The 23717-nt window shown below is 40.3% G+C and overlaps 1 protein-coding gene across 3 annotated transcripts in view; it reads left to right on the top strand.

Moving 5' to 3' along the window:
• Positions 1 to 11654: 11654 nt before the first annotated feature.
• The window catches only part of Acbd3 (acyl-CoA binding domain containing 3), a 39049-nt gene continuing 26986 nt past the window's right edge, over positions 11655 to 23717 (top strand). The window contains exon 1 of one of the 3 annotated variants that reach the window (XM_013143549.3): positions 11655 to 11984. In XM_013143549.3, the coding sequence (XP_012999003.1) occupies positions 11714 to 11984 (271 nt within the window). In that variant the 5' untranslated portion in view covers positions 11655 to 11713. The remainder of the gene's footprint in view (positions 11985 to 23717) is intronic. The other 2 variants (XM_063239407.1, XM_003462364.5) reach the window with 2 other exon arrangements.

Raw genomic sequence — 23717 nt, 5'->3', positions numbered from 1 at the left:
TTTAATTTTGAATGTGAAAAATGATACATAATTTTATAATGAATATTAATGAATATCAATATTTTGAGCCAGGTGTGGTGATGCACAATAGAGTCCTAACCACCAGGGAGTCTAACATGGGAAGATCCCTTGAGTCAGGAGTCTGGAGCCCTTCCTGAAAAATGGAAGGAAAAGGAAGTTAGTTTAGGTCTATGAACATCATGTGATGAAACCAGGGCAAAGCAAGCCTTGCTTTCTCTAGATAAACCAAGGGACGTTTAGGAAGTAGTCCTAAGGTCACAACAGCAAAGAAACAACAGATGCATCTCCTTTCCCTCACCTTATCTGGCTTTTCCCCCCACTTTCTTTTCTCTTTTGGCAGGACTAGGGATTGAACCCAGGGCCTTCTCAATCAGATTAGAGTTAGATTTGATTAGATTAGATTAGATTCCCAGTCCTTTTTAGTTTTTATTTTACTTTTATTTTGAGACAGGATTTTGCTAAGTTGCTCAGGGTGGCCTGGAATTTGTGATCCTTCTGTCTCAGCTCCCCAGAGTGCTTGAGTTCCGGGTCTGGGCCCAATGTCTGGCTCCTACCCTATCTTTGTAGGGTCTGCAGTCTATAGGAGCCTACCTCCTTGGGTGCTCTCACTCAGGCCTCTTCCAGTGCCTCCTCCTCTGGCCAGGACTAAGTAAACTCACCAGGCTCCGTGGGCTGTGAGGGTGTTAGCAGTTGTGTCCTTCTGACATCTGTTGTTTCCATGTCTTCAAACGTAAAAGTACATGAGGATCCATCAAAATTATCTACTCTCCAAGAAGCTGTATTCAAACCTTGCAGAGGGTATGTGGTTCTTTCTTTGGACTAGATTTGGACTAGTCCAGCCTGGACTAGAATCAGTGATCCTTCTGTCTCAGCTTCCCAGGCAGTTTAACAATTTTTATTTATTCATTTGAGATAGAGTCTCACTATGCAGTTCAGGTTGGTTTTGAACTCATTGTGTAGCTCAGGCTGGCTTTGAACCCGTGGTGATCCTCCTGTCTCAGCCTCTCAAATGCTGGGATCAAAGGTGTATACCACCATGCCCAATTGGTTTAGCAATTTAGAGAGACCTTGTTTCAAAATTTAAAAAAATAAATAAAAGTGGACTGGAAATTAGCTCAGTACAAAGGACCTGGATTCAGTGCCCAGTACTGAAAAGACCCCAGAAAACCAAAGAAGAAAGAAAAGGAGGGAGGGAGGGAAGGAGGGAAGGAAGGAAGAAGAAAGGAAGGAAAAAGGGAAGAGAGAAAAGGAGGAAGAAAATGATCCCCAGGCATTAGGTGGGACCTGTGAGAGTGGGGCAATTGTCCATGGAAGAGACTCCAGAGAGCTTGGGAAGAAGATGGCAGCCACGAACAGGAAGTGGGCCTTTACCAGTCATGAACTGGCCAGTGGCTTGGCTTGTATTTCTAGCCTTCAGAACTAGAGAAATAAATTTGTGTTATTTATAAGTTACCAAGTATGGCTTACATTCACTTATAGCATGTAAATAGATAGAGAGAAGTGGTCAGGTGAGCAATAACATAGATCAAGAGTTCAAATGCAAGCATCACATATAAGTCCACATAGATAACACAGATAACGTGTACCACATGGACCAGGGAGCTACTGTGACTTGAGCATGTGTGTCTCTTCCAAGGGGAGTGACCCATAAGAGCTCCAGTTCATTGTTGTCATGTACTAATGCCAGACTTGTCACCAGATTTTTTTTTCTTTCTTTTTTTCTTTCTTTCTTTCTTTCTTTCTTTCTTTCTTTCTTTCTTTCCTTCCTTCCTTTCTGTCTCTCTCTCTTCCTCTTTTTTTTTTTTTTTGCTGGTAGTATGGATTGAACCCACGACCCATGCACTGAGCTACATTTCTAGTCATTTTTATTTTTTATTTTAAGACAAGGTCTCTTTGAGTCATTAAGATGACAGGCTGTGCCCAACTTGTGACCTTCCTTGCCTCAGCTTCCCAGGGTATTACAATCACAGTCATATGCTACCACATACTGCTTGTCACCAGATTTCTTAATTTCTTTATGGTAAAATTCCAGATTTTAAAATGATAATGTCTTGGTTACTTTTCTCTCATTGCTGGGATAAAATACCCAACATGCAAAATGAAGGTAGGAAAGGTTTATCTAGCTCACTGTTTGTGGAACTTTCAGTGCATAATCAGCGGGCTCCAAGGCGAGTGGCATGGCACAGGGGCAACACTTCAAGGCAGCAGCCTCAGCGAAAGGGAGAAACAAGCCCGTTTTCCTCTCTTATATTGTATAGAGGCACTCTTATCCAGGGTGGGTGTAGCACTCACAAAATCTCTGTGCCCTCCTCTTGCACAGGATGAGGATATTTACAAAGTAAGAATCGTGGCTTCCTGATGAGTCTCTCAGCTAAACCTCTAATCTTCTCAAATTGACACAGTGTATCAACCATAATAGTTAATAACTGGCTCAAGTTTAAAGCAGGATTAAACTTTTACAGGTTTTGAAAAAAAATGAATGGGCAGGATTTCTCCTGAGGGCCCCCAGTATATAACCTCTCTCACACATTTTAATAGGATATTGTGCATAGTCAGGGCCAACTTTATTAAAACTGTGTGCCAGGAAGGGCCTTTTCTAAGGTCTTTATTATTTTTATTGTTTGGATCTAAAATATTCTTCAGAAGCCCAAGTGCTAAAGTTTTGCTTCCCATCTTAGAGCTACTGAAGGAAGTAAAACTCCCAGGGAATAAGGCCCAGGGGCATCAACCAGGCCACTATGGGGTCACCGTGTGTGCCCTTAAAAGAAGCCGTGAGATTCTAATCTTTCTTTTTTGTATCTTGACTGTAAGGTAACCATTCTGTTCTGTTGTGCATTTCTGCTGTGATGACCACCACAGGCCCAAAGCAACAGGTCAGTGGGTCATGGGCTCTTACCCCCCAGATCATGAGCTAGAGCCAGCATGGCAACTCTTGCCTCAACACTGTTAGAGGCTGAGGCAAGAGGATCAGAAGTTTGAGCCCAGCCTGGGCAACTCAGCAAGAACTTGTCTCAAAAATAATAGTAATAAGGGGCCAAGGATTTAGCTCAGCAGCATAAGCGCCTGCCTGGTAAGCTCTAGGTCGTGAGTCCAATCCCCGATACCAAATAATAATAATAATAAGCTATGAGTGTAGTTCAGCACTAAGGCTATAGGTTTGATCTCCAGTACCACCAGGACTGGGCTAAAATAAACTTTTCTGAATTGATTTATGTTAGGTAAACTTATGATCCAGTCACTAAAAGGTATATCCCAATGATGATTTCACCTTACAAAGAAGGAAGCAGAAGGTAAGTAAAGTGTTAGTCAGCTTCTTGTTGCTGTGACAAAATACTGAGAAAACGGGGCTGGGGATTTAGCTTAGCGACACAAGCGCCTGCCTTGCAAACAGGCAGTACTGATAAAAAGGAAAAAGACAAAAAAAAAAAAAATACTGAGAAAACAGCTTAAAGAAGGAAAGGTTGGGCTGGGGATTTAGCTTAGCAGCATAAGCTCCTGCTTGGCAAGCGCAAAGTTGTAAGTTTGATCCCTGCTACTAAAAAAAGAAGAAGAAGAAGAAGAAGAAGAGGAAGAAGAAGAAGAAGAAGAGCAAGAGGAAGAGGAAGAGGAAGAAGAGAAGAGAAGAAAGAAAGGTTTACTTTGGGTGAGACTTTGAAAATGTCAGTGCCTTGTCTGCTGACTCCACTGCTATGGGGCTGAGGGAAATGAGGCGTCATGGTAGGGGTGTACTGAGCACAGATGATTAGTCTACATCTCATTGTTGTGGCTTGGCATAACTGATGCCATCTTGAGTCTTGCATTTAACTAGTGCCCTGTATCTGACTCAAAAAAAATGGAAAATTACTCAGGGTACAGTTCCATGAGAAAAGCAGAATGAGCTGTACCTACAGGAGAAAAATTAATCTGCTCAACAAAAGAAGCAGGATAGAGGTATCAGCTGAAAATTACTGAAAGATTTGAGCTAAATTGTTTCCAACAGGATGTTTTGTGATTTTATCTTTTAAAAACTCTGTAACTTTCCAGTTTGGGGCCACTTGTTTGGACCCTGAACCAGAGGGGTCTATATATGAGTGGTCCTGAGCTCAGTTGATTAAATTCCAAATTTTATCAGTTTGGCTGCTTGGATTTTTATATTGCTGTTCATGAACCTATATCACTCATGACTCCAGGGAGAGAGAGGGAAAAAGCCTTCATGACAAACCACTTCCTCAAAGACAATCAGCTGGAACCAAATCTTCAATGCAATGCATCTTTTCTAAGACATTTTGGATCCTAACCATAAAGTAATCTAATCTAGTGCTCTGACACAATCTCACCTACTGCATACCACAGCCCTTTACCTCTGTATGTCCTACAGCACCTCCTGTACAAACTGCTCATTAACTGTTAAGCTGAATTGATATTACATGTAATCCATGTAATCACACCTTTCCTTGGTCTTTCACACAATAAAACATTCCAAGTGCCTTATGAATTTTCCATCCTGGGCCACAGACCATGGAATACAAGCACCAGTGGGGAAGTTTCATTACCAAAGTGTTCCGCATTAGGTGTTCTGCAAAGTTTTATTGAGTACTGGTTATTAATCACCAGATAAAGAAAGAAACAAAAATTGAACTCAATTCCTGTTTGGTGACCTAACAATATTTAGCAGAGAAGATGAAAATGTGTAGCGAACACATGAAGTGTTAATTTTAGTGACAAAATTTCAGGAAGTACTTATGAAATGGTAATATTTCATCTAGAAAGTCAATGAATGAAATGGGATGTTTGTTAGCTTTCCATCACTGTAACAAAATACTTGATGTAAATCAATTTGAAAAGAATAACGTTTTATTTTGGCTATGCATCAGAGGTTTTAGTCCATAGTCAGTTGGCTTTGTTGTTTTTGAGCTTGTGGCCCAACATGGTGGGGAGTGATGGCAGAGCAAAGCTGCCCGCCTTCCTACTGTCAGGAAGGAAAGAGACAGGAAGGGCCAGAGTTCCAATGTTCTCTTCAAGGACAAGCCCCCAATGACCTAACTTCCTTCCACTAGGCCCCATCTCTTAAACAGTGCCATGCGCTGGGACCAAGCCTTTATCATCTTGGCTTTGCAGAACATTTAAGATCTAAAAACCTAACAGGATGCAACAGATATTCACATGGTAAAGTTAGTAGGCTGAAAATATCTCCCCTTAAATCAATATGATGGTACATGCCTATAATCCTAGCACTCAGAGACTGAGGCAGGACGATTGCCATGAGTTTGAGGCCAGCCTGGGCTCCAAAGTGAGTTCAAGATCAATCAGAAGTGCATAGCAAGACCTTGTCTCAAAAACCAACCAACCAATCAACCAAACAACCAAAAAAAAAAAAAAAATACCCTCCTTTATATAAGAATGATCTTGGCGAAAACATTTGAAAGGTTTCAGAAAAAAAGTGCTTCTTTTGGTAATTCTCTAGGCCTCCTCGTATATAAGAGACAGGGATATGAGAAATCAGGCTTTCTCTAAAGCATTTATGTAAGTCTGAATCTATTGTGGCAAGCACATTATAACAAATGTCTATGGAAAAGTCTAAAAAAGGGAGGGATTACAAAAGAGATAATGGGCATATGTGTTATCTTGATTGTGGTAGTGATGTTATAAATATATACATATATCAAAACTCAAATAGCAAACTTTAGTCTTTGATGTGTATCACAGATCAGTTGTGCCTAGATTCTTGCTATTCAAAGTGAGCCTTTGACAGCAGCAGCAGCAAGCTTATGAAAAATGTGGACTGTCTAAGCCTGGAGTGTAGTTCAGCAGCAGCAGAGCCCTCACCTCTCACATTAGAGGCCCTGGATTTGATTACTGGCAACACACACACACACACACACACACACACACACACACACACACAGATAGAGAGAGAGAGAGAGAGAGAGAGAGAGAGAGAGAGAGAGAGAGAGGTATCTGTTGGGCACCTCCTTCCATATCTGCTGAGCCAGATATGCAGATAACAAGAAACTCAGGTGATTTTCCTCCACGAAAAGTGAGGAAAATTGTGAATGTCTGAAGACTTTTTCTTGCGTCTCTTTCTCCCTCTCTTCTCTCTCTTCTTTCTCCTAGGTTGGTCTTCAATTCACTATGGTGTCCAGGCCGACTTTGAACTTGTGGCAGTCCTCCTGCCTCAGCCTCCTAAGTGTATGCACCACAATGACCAGCTTGAAACTCATCTTCCAAAATGAGGTGTTTAAGGAAAGTTGTGTTGACTTTTTCATAGTCATTAAGAACAACCTATAGGATGGCCCTCGATGGTTCTGTTAGAAAGAGGTATGTAGGTCTGACTTGGAGGATATTTGGAGGTTAGGTGTGGTGGTAATCACAGCTACTCATAATGCTGAGACAAGAGAATCACAAATCTGAGGCCAGCCTGGGCAACTCAGTGAAATTCTCTCAAAATAAAACATAAGTGGCTAGGGGTGAAGTTCAGTGCTAGAGTGCATGATTTCCTGGACTCAATACCCAGTATTGGGAGAAGAAGAAGAAGAAAAAAAAATGTTTTCCAGGCATGGTGGGGCATGCCTGTGGTCCCAGCACTTGGGAGGCTGAGGCAGGAGGATCATTGTGATTTTTGAGGCCAGGCTGGGCTAAATAGTAAAATCCTGAGTCAAAAAAATAAAATGCTTATTGTGGAAAACAATTCAAATTCCATGAAGTAGAATTATACCTACCCATCTCATTATTGCTCTCAACAATTACTACTAAGGTGGGATGCTGAGCTGAACTTTTTAGGGGGAGATTAGGCCTTGTAACATGCATACTTTTAAACTACTTAAAGCTGAATATAAACATCTAAGCTAAGTGGAAAGGACCCAGGGCTTGGAGTAGCAGAATGAGTCTTGCACCTTCCACAGCTGTGAGTGGGTTTGCTGTGGAGTGAATGGAGCACAAACACTCTTAGCACAGCTCCTGGCAGGGTCCTTGGAACAGTCCAGGGTCAAGCAGTTATGATGCCAGGTCTTTGTGAAAGCTCAAATAAAGGGAGGGAGAAAAAAAGAGCAAGAGCTGCTGTCTCTATCTCTCACTTCCCTTATCACCCTTTTTCTCCGTCAGGATATTGTGCAATGGCCAGAGGCTTTGGGGGAATCTGGTAAGGGGCTGATTGAATAAAAGGTACATTGAATTTGTGCTTAGTGGCATGCACTGAAATGGCTTGTGGTAACTTCAATGTAAGCTAATTCATTCCTCACTGTGGGTGTAGAAATGGCCTTCTGGTATACATCTAGTGCCCATTCTGCCAATGCTACCAGCACCTCACCACAGATGGCAGGGCATGGGGGGAAAACTCTGTACTGCCTGGCACAGGAAGTAGGTGGGCAGTGGAGGAGAAACAAAGTTTCAAAGAAAATAAACTACTCCATAGGAAAGTCTTCCAGGAGGAGGAGCAAAGGTGGTGGATAGATAACAACTGGCTACAGAGTCTCCCTGAGATATGGATAACTGCATTTATGTTTAAGTGTATAGGACTGACAACCGTGTTACTAAGTTTTTGTTCGACAGCTGAACAGAACTGTTTGCAGTCTCGCTGTTTGAATTCCCACTTTACATGTTCCATTTTGTATCTTGAACAATGATTTGTAAAACTACAATATGTAAACCTCAACTAGTGATTTCTTACTGATTATTTTTTTCTCTGTACATATGTATTATTTCTACTTATTTTCTGTTTTGTTTAGCTTTTCTTTAAATAAAATTTTTTTTAAAAAGTCTTCCAGACATCAGAAATAAAAAAGTTTAAGTAGAGGGATAAATGTCCTCAATGTCTAATCAAAACAGAGGTTCTTTTAAAAAAGGTTCTTATTGATTGGCAACCTTAAATAATGGCATACACATGATTGATTATACATAGACCATGCTTCTTTTTGTGCTTATGTAAATCATGCAAAAAGGCATGTAGTAGAATTCCTGTGCTGGCCATGTGACGTTGTAAGTGGTATTCATCCCTAATACATTAGATCTGCCTGAACAAGGCAGATAATCCTGCCCTGAAAAAAAACTCTCTGGTGCTCTAGTAATAATCACACACAAAATTGCCATCAGGCAGGCAAACAACCCTAAATGTATTTTTAAATTTGAGATAGGGTCTCACTAAGCTCCATAGGCTGACTTCCCACTTTGGCCTCTTGAGTAGCTGGGATTACAGGTGCACAGCACTGTAAACAAGCCCTGAAATCTTAAAGCTTATACAAGAAAGAAAATTGACAGGAGTGAGAAGGGACAGAGGCCCAGCTCTTCCTTTTCCCCTTGGACAGGCAGAGGGGCCAAGACCCAAAAGGCACTTGTCACACCCTCCTCTTGACTGGGGTGGTCCCATAGACCTACACACTTTTCTTCTCTTGGTAGCATGTGTAGACTCAGTCATTACAAGAGAGCTAGTAGGAAAATTGCACAACAGTGCCTGTAAGGAATGTAAAAAGTCATTGTGTTGCATGTATATATGTATATATATATCAGAATATATCTAATATAATCAAACTTAAATGTACTTCAAATTAAAAATTTAAGGATTGAAGCACCCGTTGTGCAAGCCAAGAAAAGAACCAGTCAGCATCTCCCAAGATCTGGCCATGGTGGAACTTAGGTGGCTGAACAAGAAAGCAATTTGCCCCCCTTCTGGTAAGCATCCCTTGCACAAGCCAGGAGGAGAACCAGTCAGCGTCTCCCATGAGCCTACTGGTGCATGGGCTGACAATCAAACATCCCATCCCTGCCCCCTGCCCCCTGCCCCCTGCCCCCTGCTAGCAACTAGGGGCAGAGGTCTGAGCATCTCTTGGGAGGATGACTGTGTGCAATATAACAAATATGGGGGATTTCCTTCTATCTTCTGTTTGAAGGCAAATGTTGTTTTCACTATTTTGCTTTGTCTGATTGTTTTGCTCTATTTAATATTCTCTTTCGACTGATTTTATAATGTTCTGTTTTTGATTTTGCTATACCCAATCGAATGGACAACTATTGTGAAGATAACGACATATAGTATGGCACCTATTACTGTTAATCCGGTATCCGCTGTGAAGTTCTGTACCAATTTCACTGCATTGTCTCGATTGGCTTTGTTCTGTCTTCTGTTGTATTTTACTACCTTCAAAATGAAATTTAAAAAACATTTTAAGGATTGGAAAATATATTTTAAAAAGAGCTAATAGGGGTCCGGGGATATAGTTCAGTGGCAGAAGCACCTGCCTGGCAAGTGCAAGGTCTTGAGTTCAATTCCCAGTACCAGAAGAAGCCCCCCAAAACAAAACAAAACAAAAACTAGTAGAAAAACGGATGCACATTGAGACAATTAGGTTAAATTAAATAAATCACACATACAAGCTTAAATATCACATAGCTTTTCTTAAATGAGAAACCCAAAGAAGACAAAAATAAAATAGAAATAAAGTCAAGCACAGTGACATATGCCTGTAATATCAGCACTTGGGAGGCTGAGGCAAGAGGATTTCTGAGTTCAAGGACAGCCTGGGGTACAAAGTCAGTTCAAGGCCAGCCTGGACAACAAAGTGAGACCCAAAAAATTGAAAAGGGGGATAGATCTTTTGCAAATAGGAAGGAGATCAAAAGATGGTGGGAAGAGAGAAAGAAGGGGAAGGGAAACCAAATATATTTAGGATGTACCAACTCCCTGGGAGCAAAGTGATCACTACGTACTGCAAACGTTTTTATAAAAGTGCAGGTAAGGGGTCGTAGTAGATTGAAAACAGATGGTCAATTTAAATATCTCCTGAACTGACAGTGTGGTGCTGAGTATAGATGGCCCACCTGAGGATTGTGGCTAGCATAAAAGCAAGACTTGGAGGGAAAGTGTTGTTGGTTTTCTGTAATGCTGTGGGTTCTCCTAAGTGTTTTTGCTGTTTGCAGCTGTTGGTTCTCCTGGAGGAGCCTGTCATGTTGGCTTCCCTGATATGAACTTGGCTACTATCATTGGAGGAGCCTGGGATCTTGTGGCTGAAAATGGCTGTGGTTCACTCTGGGGGAGCTTTGGTCCTTTGAGTATCACTTCCTGGCTCTGGAGGGGAAGATGTGTGTTGTTCAGTCTCCAGGATAAGCTTGTCACACTGGTTTCTGGACATGGACTTCACTGTTGTCATTGTTGGAGGAGCTTGGGATCTCGTTGTGAGGCTGGCTGTGGTACTTTGTGGGAGAGCCTGGTCCTTATTTTGAGTGTTGCTTCTTGGCTCCAGTGCAGAACCCTCAACCTGCTGGCACAGATCCTTCACCCTGCTGGCCTAGACTTTCTAGCTTCCGCTTGTTGATCTTTGGGCCTTCTCAGTGCAGACCTGTGAAACAGACTTGTGTGAAGTCATTGTGGGCTCTAGGCTTCCAGGTGGACTTGTACAAGATATTGTCGTGGGCTGTAGGTCTTCAGCTGGACTCATTCAGGACGCTGTTGTGGGATCTAGGCCCTCAGCTGGATTCTCTATGACTTTATAACGTAGACAGATTTCTTGCACTTTGACTCTGGGGTGACTATCATAAATAATACTGTAAAAAATAAATAATAATATAAACTGTGTGTCCTGTATTGTCTTGTTCTCCGTGCAAACCCCAAACTACAACAGGGGCTAAATAGGCTGTGAAGAGTTCCTAAGACCAGTGAAGATTCACATCCATGAACATTGGTGACCATCGATGACCTGCAGAGATTTGCACAGTCCACAGAGAGCCCCACCCCGCCCCCAGCGGCTACAGAAGCTGCCAGGGTGGGTGGAGGGCTGATGAGCGATTTGGAGTTCTGAAAGCTGTGACACTAAGGGACCCGAGCGCATGACATCAAGGGAGCCATACTTTGCGGTGTCATGATTTCCATCTGAACTGAGCAAAAGAATCCTCAGTGATCCTTGAAAGATACAGGTCAATCTCAGTAATGAGTTACCAAATTGAAGAAATTTTATCCTACAAGGGAAAAGATTCATCTCTTTTCTTTATAGAAAATATTATAATTGTTACAGGAAAAGGTGATCAAAAGTAAACAGCCAGCAAAATAGAGGCAAAACTATAAATAGCATCCCCAGAGTCTACAAATACAGGTGAATGTACACTTTGAGGCCAAGGGCATTTTCCAACTGGAGGAAACTGTGTCCTGAAGAAACGTATCGCACTGCTACTAAAAATCCGTATTTTGATCATGTCTGTGATCTTGGTGGTGTGTCCTTTCTTATTCGAACACATTCTCTTTCCAGCCTTCTTCGCCTGATGTTTGCTACTTTTTTCCCCAATGGGGAGCTAAAAAATTGCATGAGACCCGTTGCTGTAAAACTAGGTGTTACTCTGCCTACAACTACTTCAGAGACACCAATGACTCCCCAGCAGCCGGTTTTCTCTTTAAAAAAGAAAACAAAAGCCTACACCTGGCCGGCACGTCCTCAGCTTCGGCACAGTAGCGCTCTGCCAGCCAAGCCGGGCCAGGTTCTCCAGAGCCCGGCCGCAAGCCTTAGGAGTACCGGGAGGACCGTGAGACACACTCCCTCGGCCGCGGTCTCGCGGAACACACGTAGCCCGCCGCACCGAAGGGGAGGGCGGGGCGACAGGCTGCCTCGGCCCTTTGGTAGAGCCCCCAGCTCCCGGCAGAGGAAGTTCCGGCGGCGCGGGAGGGGTCAGGGGTCAGCAGGAAGTCGATACGTGGCCGCCGCCAGTGCCTGCTGAGGAGGCGCTGCAGCCGGAGATGGCGGCGGTGCTGAACGCGGAGCGGCTGGAGGTGTCTGTGGACGGTCTCACGCTAAGCCCGGACCCGGAGGAGCGGCCTGGCGCGGAGGGCGCCCCGCTGCTGCCGTCTCCGCTGCCGTCGCCATCGTCCCCCGGGTCCGGACGGGGCTCGGGCACCGCGGGCGAGCAGCCGGTGCCCGGGGAGGCGGAGGAGGAGGCGCGGCGGCTGGAGCAGCTCTGGGGCTTCGGCCTGGAGGAGCTGTACGGCCTGGCGCTGCGCTTCTTTAAAGGTGAGGGCCGCCGCGCCCGCCGCCTCGGCGTGGCCCGGGGAATTGCGCCGTGCCGCCCAGGGCTAGGCCGCGGTGACCCCACAGGGCTGTCCTTGTCCCCGGTGCGGTACGGCCGCAGCCACTGGGTTCACGCGGAGGGACCTGGAAGCGTCTTTAGTAGCGCGCGTCCCGCCTCCTTCGATGGAGCTACCGGCTCTCACGAAGCCGTCGACCCGGAGGAAGCAGTTCCGGGCTTGCTTTTTCTCCCCAGACGCTTCTGTTCTTGCGTCCCGCGGGTTACCACATCAGACCCGGCTGTTTTTTTCCTGGTGTAGTGCAAGAACTCTTTCTCTAGGTCTCGCACGTAGATGGCAGCTATTTTGAAGAACCATAAATCTGAATAGGACATAGTCACCTGGCAGTACGGATGGCAGAGGAGGAAGTGTTAAGTGTGTCCGCCGGCTTGCCCAGCTGCGGTGCTCGCTGCATTTTTAGTAATTTGTAGATTAAAATTTTACCTCGCAAGCAACGTGCAAGAATGAGTGCACAGAGTGAAGCCTAAAATTATCCTCCGTGCTTCTCGCGAAGTTGTTAAATGTCTTTTTCCTTAAAACGCGATTGTGGTGTGTCTTTTTGTTTTGTTTTGTTTTTCTTAATTGGATGATACATTTAGTCAAATGGTGGAGTTATCGCTCACATGATTTTTGTCAGTGGGAAAGACTAGTGACTGTTAGTTTGATTCTTAAAGATATTTAGGTCTTCAAAAGAAAGGCAGGGAGAAACATCCACAAATGAAACTTTTAAAAAGTGGTTGCTAGGTTCCACAGACATTCCAGAACTATATTTATGACAGTCTTCCCAGGGTACAGATTTAACCAGTTGAAGTCAGTTCAGTATTAGTTGTTTTCTCCAAAATTGTAGTACAAAGTATTGAAAGTCTGTGTTGTATAAATTTTCCAGAATTTTTAATCCTATATGTTTTGCTGCTTTTCTACTAAAACACACCCTTGAAACAGTCATTGTCATTATAGTTTGTTTGGCTATGTACGATCTAGGTTGAGGAATAGGCTATAGCTAATGGGTTTAGGTCCCTGACTAGAGTTTGCTGTAGTGATGATTACCACTTTATACAAACCTAGTGGTTTCTGTACAATCGGTGTATCTACTGTTCTACTTTAAAATTCTATTCTTGGAACTTATTTTTTATGGAGACAGGGTAGGAAAAACCAGCTTTTTATCATAACTTTTGCCATGTGACTAGCAAAAATCTAAATGTGCCATTTCATGTTCTGAGCCTGACTTACTTGAAAATACTAGTAATATCCACTTACGTGAAAAAAAAATTGTATAATGTGCAGTGAATTTAGTATTGCTTTTTGCTATCTCAGTTTTAAGATTCAGTAGTCTAAAGCGGGTGTGTTTTAAGAAAAAAAATTGTATGATGTGCAGTGAATTTAGTATTGATGTTTGCTATCTCAGTTTGAAGATTGAGTAGTCTAGAGCGGGTGTGGTGGCTCATGCCTGTAATCCCAGCGCTCTGGGGGCTGAGGCAGGAGGATGGTTGCAGTTCGAGACCAGCCTAGGCTACAAATTGAGCTCGAGGCCAACCTGAACTACATAGCGAGACACTTGTCTCAAAAAGACCGAAAAAAAATAAAAAGATTCAGTCTGAATTTAGAAGGTTATTTAAGCATGTTGAATGCTAGGTTCCTATGGGAACCTGTAATTTGGGGGCCTACTTATCAGTCCCAATAGACAAAAAAAGCTACATTGATAGAGATAGTTCATAGAATTCTAAGCTAAGTTCTCCAAGCATTGTCCAGGTACTCACCTTTCTGTGTGGATCATTACAACAAATAGTAGTAAAAAGCCTGCTAGTATATGAGACACTAATTGAAAAAACAATGAGGATGTAAAAGCAGCTAGAATTATGGAAAATGAGGTGAGGCAAGTAATGCTGCCTTTGTTCATTTTTTAATACTGCCTTTGTTTCAATGTAGAACTTTTTCTTTTCTTTTCTATTCTTTTTTTTTTTTTTTTTTTTGGTCTTTTTCGTTTTTATTGGTACCAGGGATCGAACTCACGACTGCCTGCTTGCAAGGCAGGCACTTATGCCGCTGAGCTAAATCCCCAGCCCCTGTAGAACTTTTTCTAGCAAAATACAGAGTGTTTTAATCAGTCTTGCATGGATGTCCAGTGAATCATTATTTTGTGATTTTTGTACCAGTATCTGAAGAATTAAATATAATGTTATATTTTATCTTCTGCTGTGGAATAAATATTAACCTTAAATGTATGAATGTCTTTTTCCATTGAAAATAACTTGGGCTCTTCTGGTGTCATGGCATCAATTGCATGTCCCAAAGACAATACAGATAGAGAATAGTTCGCTAGACTGCATTTTGTGGCTTCTATTCACTGTGTCTTACTTCAGAAAGAACCTGGGAAATCCTCAAGCTACGCAGTGGGCTTCTTTTTCTGTTTCCTCAGTAAGATCTTCTGTAAAATCAAGAGGTCAGCCTGCCTATCCCGTGAGCTAGCAATAGTAGTGGGCTGGGAAGAGAACCAAGAAGTCAACATGCCTTTCATGTGAGCCAGTAGCAGCCATTTGGACCAGAGGGAGAACCAAGAAGTCAACCTGTCCTTCCTGTGAGGCAGCAGCAGCCACATGGGCTGGGGAGAGAACCAGGAAGTCCACCCACCCTTCCTGTGAGCCAGTGACAGCCTTGCAGGCTGGGAAGAGAAACTAGTCAACCCAACTTCCTGTGAGCCAGTAGCAGTCCTGGATGGAGCAGATAACCAAGAAGTCAACCCACCCTTCCTGTGAGCCAGTGGCAGTTGTGGTCTGGGAAGAGCCAAGAAGTCAACCCACTCTTCCCATGAGCCAGCTGGTTGGTGGGCTGGGAGACAGGCAACTGACTGATTTGGAGGAACACAGGCTGGGATGATAGTAACTGAGGTACAAAAGCAATTTAAAGTTTGTATTGATTGACAGACTTTGCAGGCCTAAAGCCTGTAGTCTGAGCGCCTATTTAAAGGATAACAATATGTAATATAGGAACTATGGGAGATTTCCTTCTGTCTTGTTTTTGAAATCCAGTATTGTTACCCCTGTTTTGTTTTATTGTTTTATTCCCTTCAAAATAAAAAATAAATCTGCTTGTATCATGTTCTCAATGTGAGAATGTTCTGATGAAAATTCTTTTTGCTGTTGTTTTTGTAGATATTTCATTGTCATTTGTAGAGAATTGACACACCTTGTGATTTTTCCAGGTGGATTTGGATTTCATTGAGAATTTTCTGTGCTGAGCAGAAATCCTTACTATTATTACCTTTTGTATCTTTTCAAGTCATCTTAAATTTTGTAGATTTAAATGTTATTTCCAAGGATTTCCTCTTTAACCAGCAAGTTATTTTCTTACGCTTTTTTCCATATTGTAGGTTCATATTTTGTTTTTTCTTGAATCTATGGAGAGTATACCTTTGAAAATTTGATAGAAACTTAAGTTTTGTATCATATATAAAATGAGCAATTTGCCACTATAAAGAACTGATGAATTACATCTTACTTTTGACTCGTACTGCCATCATTATCAAATCTCAGTTTGTTTAACATAAATAAATGTATTTGTTGAAGAAAAAAAAGTAATTTGGCTTGAGAATCAGAAACGCTTGCCTTTCTTTTCAGCCTTGTTGCAGTGATAATAGGACATTTAAAACAACTACCTCTTAATTTTGTGTAAGTAAAAGTGCAATAATGTGGTCTCCAGTCTAGCTCAGTGGTCATTTATTTGCTTAGCATGCTCAAAGAACTGGACTTGATTGTCATTGTTGAAAAAAAGTGAAATAATAGATGAATGTTCAGGTAAATGTAAATGTTTTACATTTACAGCTTAGCATTATTGTGTCTTTTTTGTTGTTTTTTAGCCCTAAGAATTAAACTCAAGACCTTTGTACATACTTGGCAAGTGCTCTACCCCTGAATTACATTCCCAGTCTTCCTCAACTCTGCTGGGTTTATTTATTTATTTTTTGAACTTAGAAACAAGGTCTCACTGTGGCATGGAACTTGCGATTCTGTTTTGGCTTTCTGAGTAGTTGAATCACAGGTGTGTATCACCACTCCCAGCCCATTGTATCCTTATTGTGGCGCTTATGCCACTGAGCTAAATGGATTAAAGTTTTAAATTGGGTTACTACCATAAATGGATAGTACATTCCTTTTTGCTGCTTAGCAATTTAGAATTCAAAAGTGAAGTTAAAGACCCAGAACAACTGGAATGCAGGGTGCAAGTCTGTTGATGAGTAATGTCTTTCCAGAAGGAGAGAATGCTCAGGGCCATGAAAGGGCCAGGCGATTATATTGAATCTGGGAAATGGAGGGAGGGGATGTAAGGGAGGGAAACAGGATGAGAATGTGTTACCTGTGTGTATGAAAGTACCACATTGAAACCCAGGGTTTTGTAAACAATAGGCAGTACTAAAAATGTATATTTTAAAAAGTAAGTTAATGGAGATTCTGAAAAGGTAAGTTAAATTCAGAGAATGCCATTTAAATAGTTCGACTTTTTGTAGAGAGATGGTGAGGAATAGGAGAATTTTTAGGAGGGAGCAGAATTGCTCAATTCTTTTTTTTTTTTTTTTTTTTCCTGGAAACGGGATTTAACTCATGACCTTTTACTTGCCAGGCAGACTCTTGTGCCAGTGAGCTAAATCCCCTATCCCTCAATTCTATTTTAGCAAGATTAAACTCTTAGCTTGTGTTAAGGACCCAAAAGAACACAAATGGGTTTGCTTTTTTATAATCTTTAACTTCTTGGATGGAGTTAATCTGGAGAGTTGTGTTTTGGGTTTTAGAGTTCTTTGAAGAGTAGATTTTTCTTTCTCTGATGCTTTACTGGCATATTATGTTAAGCTGGTAGGTTGATTGTGTTAACTTAAAATTCCAAATTAATGACTGAGCAGATGTTAGTCACTGAGTTGGGCCCTGTGGTGAAAGCTGTATATAGGATACAGTTTTTTAATTGTCCTACAAGCCCTTCCCTGAGAATACTATCCCCATTTAAACAACCTGTCCCCCAGCTACTCTTTGTCTCTGATTTCAAAAACATTTCTTCTCACCAAAAGACATGAAAGGAAATACAAACTTTGCATTCCAGAGTACACTGAATTCAGGGTACACTGAGGAAAATTTTCAAAACTACCTATTCACTTATTTTACTATATTTTGGAACTTAATTATTTAAATGAAAACAGTAAGGATTAATAAGAAATATCCAAAATGTCTTTCTAAGCATGATCACTTAATGGGCAATCCCAGTTGGAAAACTGAGAGGATATGTACTCTAAATTCCTACATAATGTTGCTATTGGGTTTGAAAATTTGAAAATAAAAAGGGGACGATATCTCTAAAGGACTGAAATAAATGTGCCCATCAACAATATGGAGGGAATAATAAGGAGGGAATCAAAAATACTAATGGCATATACCTGTAATAATCCTGGCACTCTGGGAAGTTGAGGCAAGAGGATTTCAAGTTTAAGCCCAGTCTGGGCAATTTAATGGCTTAGCAAGATCCTGTCTCAAAATAAAACATGGAAAAGGACTGAGGATATAGCTCAGTGCAAAGGGCTTCAATGCAATTCCTAGCACCATGCAAAAAAGGAAAAATTAACAAACTGGGGCTGAGGTGGTAGCTCAGTGGTGGGATCCAAATTCAGCCTATGGGAGGCCCTGGGTTTAATCCCCAACACCTTCCCCCCAATTGATGAGTCCTGATATTGCTAAACCAGCTTTCTGTTTGGTAGGCCTGTTTAGCTAAAATAATGATTCTTTTACTCATAAACCAAAAGTGGAGGTGAAAATTTTTAGACTTTAAAATTTATTTTACTATGGATAATTTCATCCGTACACAAGAGCAGGGACTGGTACTGTAAACACCCATTTGTCCATTACGTAGTTAAGTGGCCCCATCTGTTTTCCTAGTCATCTATAAATATTTAATTATATATCTCCAAAACTTGAGGACCTCTCTCCTTCACTGGGCATTGAACTCAAAGTGTTTCCTCTGAGCTATGCATCCCTAACCTGTTTTTTTGTTTTTATTTATTTATTTATTGTCTTTTTCCTTTTTATCGGTACCGGGGATCAAACTCATGACTGCCTGCTTTCAAGGCAGGCGCTTATGCCGCTATGCTAAACCCCCAGCCCCCCGTTTTTTATTTTTAACTTTTGAAACAGACTTGCTGGATCTTGCTGATTTGGAGACCCATTATCTGGGCCATAGGAATGGGATGGTCATGGTTAACTGGACTGGTCGTTTTTCCTAGGCCATACATCTATTTGGGAATGGGTAGAGGGGGTTTGGGAGGTATGATATGTAAAAGAAAGCTGAGTTGGATTTGGAGGGAAGGTTTTTGAATTCAATTTCTTTTTTAAAAATTTTATTTTCTGATTTAGAGAATAGTTTCTGTTCTCCAGAAAAGTTGGGGGAATAGTGCAAAAAATTTCCTTGTGCACCATTTACTCACATCCATCAATGTTAACATTTTATGGCATTTGCTCTATCCTCTCTTGTCTCTTTGTATGCCTTTTTTACTGAACTGTATGAAAGTAATTGTAGGTGTGGTATTACTTTACCATTATATACTTCAGTGTGTAATTAACTGAGAATAGGATGACCTTTTAAAATTATGCTGCAGTTACCAAAGTAATGAATTTAGCAGAATATTGTTACATCAGATATCTGAATACCATAAACTCTGATTTCATTGGTTATTTCATAATGTCGTTTATATAAAGAGAAAATCCAGGATCATGAATTGAGTTGCTTTGAGTGGTGGTCCTGTCTCCTTTGAGTTGTACAATCCGGAACAGTCTTTGTATTTCGTGACATTTTTTGGCTTATCTGATAGGTTGTCATGATTAGTTTTGGGTTTTATAATTTTGACAGGATACTGCAAAAGTGGTGTTGGGTAACTTTTAATCCATTGTATCAGGAAGCATGTCAATTTGATTCTTTGTCAATTTGATTCATTGCCAGTGATACTAAAATTTTGTTCAGCTGAGTGTGGTAGCGCATGCTTACAGTCCCAGTACTTAGGAGGCTGAGGCAGGATGATCACTGGGAGTTTGAGGCCAGTCTGTGCTACATAGTGAGTTCAAGACCACCTTCAATTACACAGTGAATTTTGTCTCAAAACAGAAACAACAAAAAACAAAAACAAAACTTCAGTTAATTAAAGTTGTGCCTAAGAGGTTTCTCCCATCATAAATTTACTTTTCCATTTGTAATCAGTATCTTGTGGGGAGGATTCCTTTAGACTAAGTATACCCGTTGCTTCTAAAAATTAGTTCCATTTAGTTTTAGTAACCATTGGTGATTCTTTCCTGGAGCAGTTCTTATTATGAGGATTGCCAAATAAAAACATCTCATCAATCCTTCATCACTTTTGAGTTAACTTTTTCTTACAAGGAACAGCTTTTTCTTCTCACCACTTTATAAATTATTATTATTATTTTTGGTAGTGGGAATTGAACTCACAACTTCATGCTTGCCAGACGGGTGTTGTGCTGCTGAGCTATATCCCTGGCCTGTCAACCACTTTTTAAAAATTAGGTCTACTAATGTGAACTCCTCGAGTTTTGTCTTTTTTAATCTATAATTATCCTGAAGAGTAAAATTTGGTTTTGGAATGTTGTAGTGTGGGTGTAGTGTTGGTGTATTATGTGTGCCGGGCTCTTTTTTGCTTTTCAAGAGAGGCTTGACAGTAATTCAGGCTGGTCTTAAATTTGGTATGTAGCCCATGGTAGCAACTCACAGTGATCCTCCTGCGTTAGCCACCCAAGTGCCAGGATTATAGGCTTCAATTCTGGCTGAGAAGAGAAATGGTGTGCTATATTATCTTTATTTTAATCTTGAGCTCCTTGAAGAGTTTTTCATTATACTGACCTTATCTATTTGGCCATGTAATTCTGTCAGCTTTACTAGTTGCTCTTCCAACAGAGGTGTTAGGGACATAGTTGGTAAGTTTGTTTGAAAGCCTTAGCAATACTGTTCTGAGATACCTCTAAAAATAAGGATTACTTGGGATGACTCAGTTCCTTTACACAACAATGTATTGCACTGCTGTTGATTGTACTCCTTTGTGTCACCGTAGTATTGTATACTAGCAGAGATTTAATGATAAGGATCATCTAGACTGTTGAAATGGTTCCATTTCCTTTTATCTTCTTTCAATATAGAGGAAAGAACTTTTAACTGCCTCATTAGTGTTTTAAAATAGTATATAGCTATAATTTATTGTACATGCAATTAGTGTGTTTTTTCTAGATTTAGGTGGACTAGCCACAGATAATTTAGTTTGTTACTGTGGAACAGCTATTAAATTTCGAGTTTATTTTTCCATTTCTTTTATATTTATGGCCTTTGTTTTTAGACATAAGTGTGGAATAGTGTAGAATATATAGACCTACGAGACAGTTTTAAGAGAAAATTATGTAGCCTCCAAGTTCATGTTAAATTTGAGTTGAACTAAAATTTTTCTTTGGACTCAGAAGAATGTGTTTGTATTTTTTAATCTAAATGACATTAGCATTTGTCTAAAATGATCTTAGAGTTTTTCACACATGCAGAAAAATACATAAATCCCAAGTGTATAGCTTGATGAATTTTCACAAAGTGAACACCCAGAAGATGTTTACTTTTATCACTTAAAATGAAAACCATAGTGACTCAATAGGAGGTGAGCTCTGGAGGACACTGCCTGGGGTTCTTCTGCTACTTAATTGTTTAAATTCTGTGTGCCTTGCATTTCTCAAAAGAATTGTTGTAAGAATTCTAAGAAATTGTTCCTTCCATAATTGTTCCTCTACAACTCCATGTTGTTGAAAAGAAGTGATTACTAATAGTTAATTATGTGCTGAAATAATGAGAGGAGAAGTCTTAGATTTTTATTAAGTGTATAGTACATGCTAGGTACAGTTGTTTTAGAGTGAAGATATTTACTAACTCAGGAATATTGCAGTATATTATTATTTCTTAAAATAGTGTAAGAATTTGTCAGGTATTTTCTCAATCCAGCATTGGGGAAATGTGGTTTAATTTTGATACTTATAAGAGATAAATTTTATTCAAGGTGCAATTTTTTATGAGGTGGCTGTGATATGGCTGTGAAAAAAAAAAAAACATTTAACCTTAGGATACTGTGGTGGAGATACATGATACTTAGGATGAAGGAAGAGAGAAGGGGTCTTGCTGTCCTTTAAGCAGATCAGAAAAGCTATGGATAGTGTTTTTGACTTGGGATGCATTCTTTATGTTTAAAAGCAAAGTGGAAACTTATTCAGAAGGGGGAAACTTGTAGAAAGTGAGAGTTCAGATTTTTGCCATCATTACAAGGGCTGCGCTGTGCAAGCATTCTGCCAAGACTTTGGGACACATTATTTTCAACCCTTACATGAACCCAAAAAAGAGAAATACTATCTACATTTTATTGGTAACAAAACAGGTTCAGAAAGTTAAATGACATAAATATAGTGGAGCTGGGATTTAAACTAGGGCTTTATAAAGAATGATTGAGTAAGCTGAAGGTGTTTAGCTCAGAAAATAGAGAACTCAAGGCAGACATGATGAAATTTTGTAAATTTTTTGAGGTCAACTCTGATAGGAGTGTTTCATTTAGTGCTATAAGTAGAAGAGGGATATCAACATAGTATAAAGAACATGCTCAGTATCATGTAAGAATCGCCATTATCCAGAGAGAACATACTGCTCTAAACAAGGAGTTCTCATTACCCAAAAGTAATCAAGCATAAATGAGTAACTGTTAGGTGGGTATGTAAAGGGAATTTGAGCTTTAATTTTGTAATTCGTCATCTGTCTTTAATATTCCTTCCAGTCCATGGATTTCATGGTTTCTTTTCATCAAATGAAGGCACAAAGGGATGTTGGAATAATTTAGTGTATCTATTTAAAGTTCAGAGAGAAAAATATATAAACTAGCAGTGGAAATATAATTTTTTGTTTGTTTTTGGGTGGTGAAGATTGAACACAGTATGCAAGCATGCTAAGCATATACTCTATTACTGAACTATAACCCCAGCTTGGGTCTTAATTTTAATCTTTCAGAGATTGGGTATGGTAACTGATTGCAATGCTATCATCATATTATTTGTGCTGTCTTATTGGAACTATAAATTATTAAAAATTTGGTAAGAATATAAATATTAGTATCTGTTTTAATTGCCTGAAAAAAATGTGTTTTGTTGTTGTTGTTGTTGGTTTTGTGTGTGTGTGTGTGTGTATGTGTGATATACTACTTTCCTTTTTTTTTGGGTACCGGACTCACAACTGTGAGCTTGCAAGGCAGGCGCTTATGCCACTGAGCTAAATCCCCAGCCCTACTTTCCTGTTGATCCTGTAACAAATCGTCACAAATTTAGTGGCTTAAAACAACACTTACTCTCACAATTCTGAAAGTTAAAAATTTAAAATGAGGGCTGGTTGTGGTAGTTTATGCTTGTAATCCCAGTACTTGGGAGACTGGGCCACATAGTAACTTTAAGGCCAAGCTGAATTATACAATGAGACTATGTGTCAGAGAAACAAAAACAAAACAAAATGACCAAAAAAAAGTCTCAATGGGGTAAAGTATCAGGAGTATTTTCCTCCTTTTGAAAGCCTTAAAGGATAATGTTTTCCAGCTCTGGAACACCTGTTGGTGATGGTGTATCCATACCCATTATCATATTTCTGCCTTTACTTTTTTCTTCCTTTAGATTAGATTGGGTCCATGTGAACAGTTCAGGATATGGTCAGTTGCAGGTTTAATCTAATGTATTCACAGATTCCGGAGATCAGGGTGTAGATGTTGTGGGGGAGCCACTATTTTGTCTATCTCATTATAATCTTATGAACTGATTAGTGAGATTGAGCAAATCAATTGAGTTTACTGCTTTTACGTTTTTATCAAAGTAGAAGCTAATATAGCTGAGAAGTCAGATTATACAACAAAATTTTTAATGAGAAACAGCCATCTCATCAATTTTTCCCATCTCTTAGCTTTTCCACCTTCCATACAACCACTGTCCATTGTTTTAAGAATTTCTTCCATATCCTATTGCTTCTCCGTTAATTGCTGTTAAGAGATACTCTTGCTATGTTGCCCAAACTCTTGAACCTCCTGGCTCAGCTTTCTGAATGGCTAAGATTATAGGTATGTGTTACATAATTCCTTTTTTATATTCTAGTACATATGTCTGTGTTTGTCTTTCCTTCTTCTAAAACTCCTAATTTTATACCATATTTTATGATTAAGTCATTGTCAGCTATTTATGCTATTCATAGCTAAGACAGATATGTACTTTGTATTTGGTTCTTATACAGACTTGTCTCGTGTGGCAGTACTTTTGTTGACAGTAATAAAGATGTATTTTCACACTTGCATCTGAAAAATAACTTTGTAGCTTCTTTCTAAGCTTAATTTCTGTTTTTGGTCGCCATAAAAAGCGTAATTTCAAAATTGATTGAATTAGGTGGCTTTGCAGTAATTAACGCTTGAGTGCTTACAATGATACCACTCTTCTTTTCTGGCAGGGCTAAGATGGCCCTTGTTAAAATTTATTTTTCTAAGCTGGTTGTGGTGGCGCATGCCTAAAATCCTGGCACTTAGGAGTCTGAGGCAGGAGGATTGTTGCAAGTTCAAGACCAGCCTGAACTACAAAGTGAGCTCAAGGCCAGCATGAACCACATA

Source organism: Cavia porcellus, unplaced genomic scaffold (assembly GCF_034190915.1).
Source record: "Cavia porcellus strain 051 isolate PalLab524CR breed Dunkin Hartley unplaced genomic scaffold, mCavPor4.1 scaffold_28, whole genome shotgun sequence".
NCBI classification, from domain to species: Eukaryota; Metazoa; Chordata; class Mammalia; order Rodentia; family Caviidae; genus Cavia; species Cavia porcellus.
This window is presented reverse-complemented; position numbering and strand designations above follow the sequence as displayed.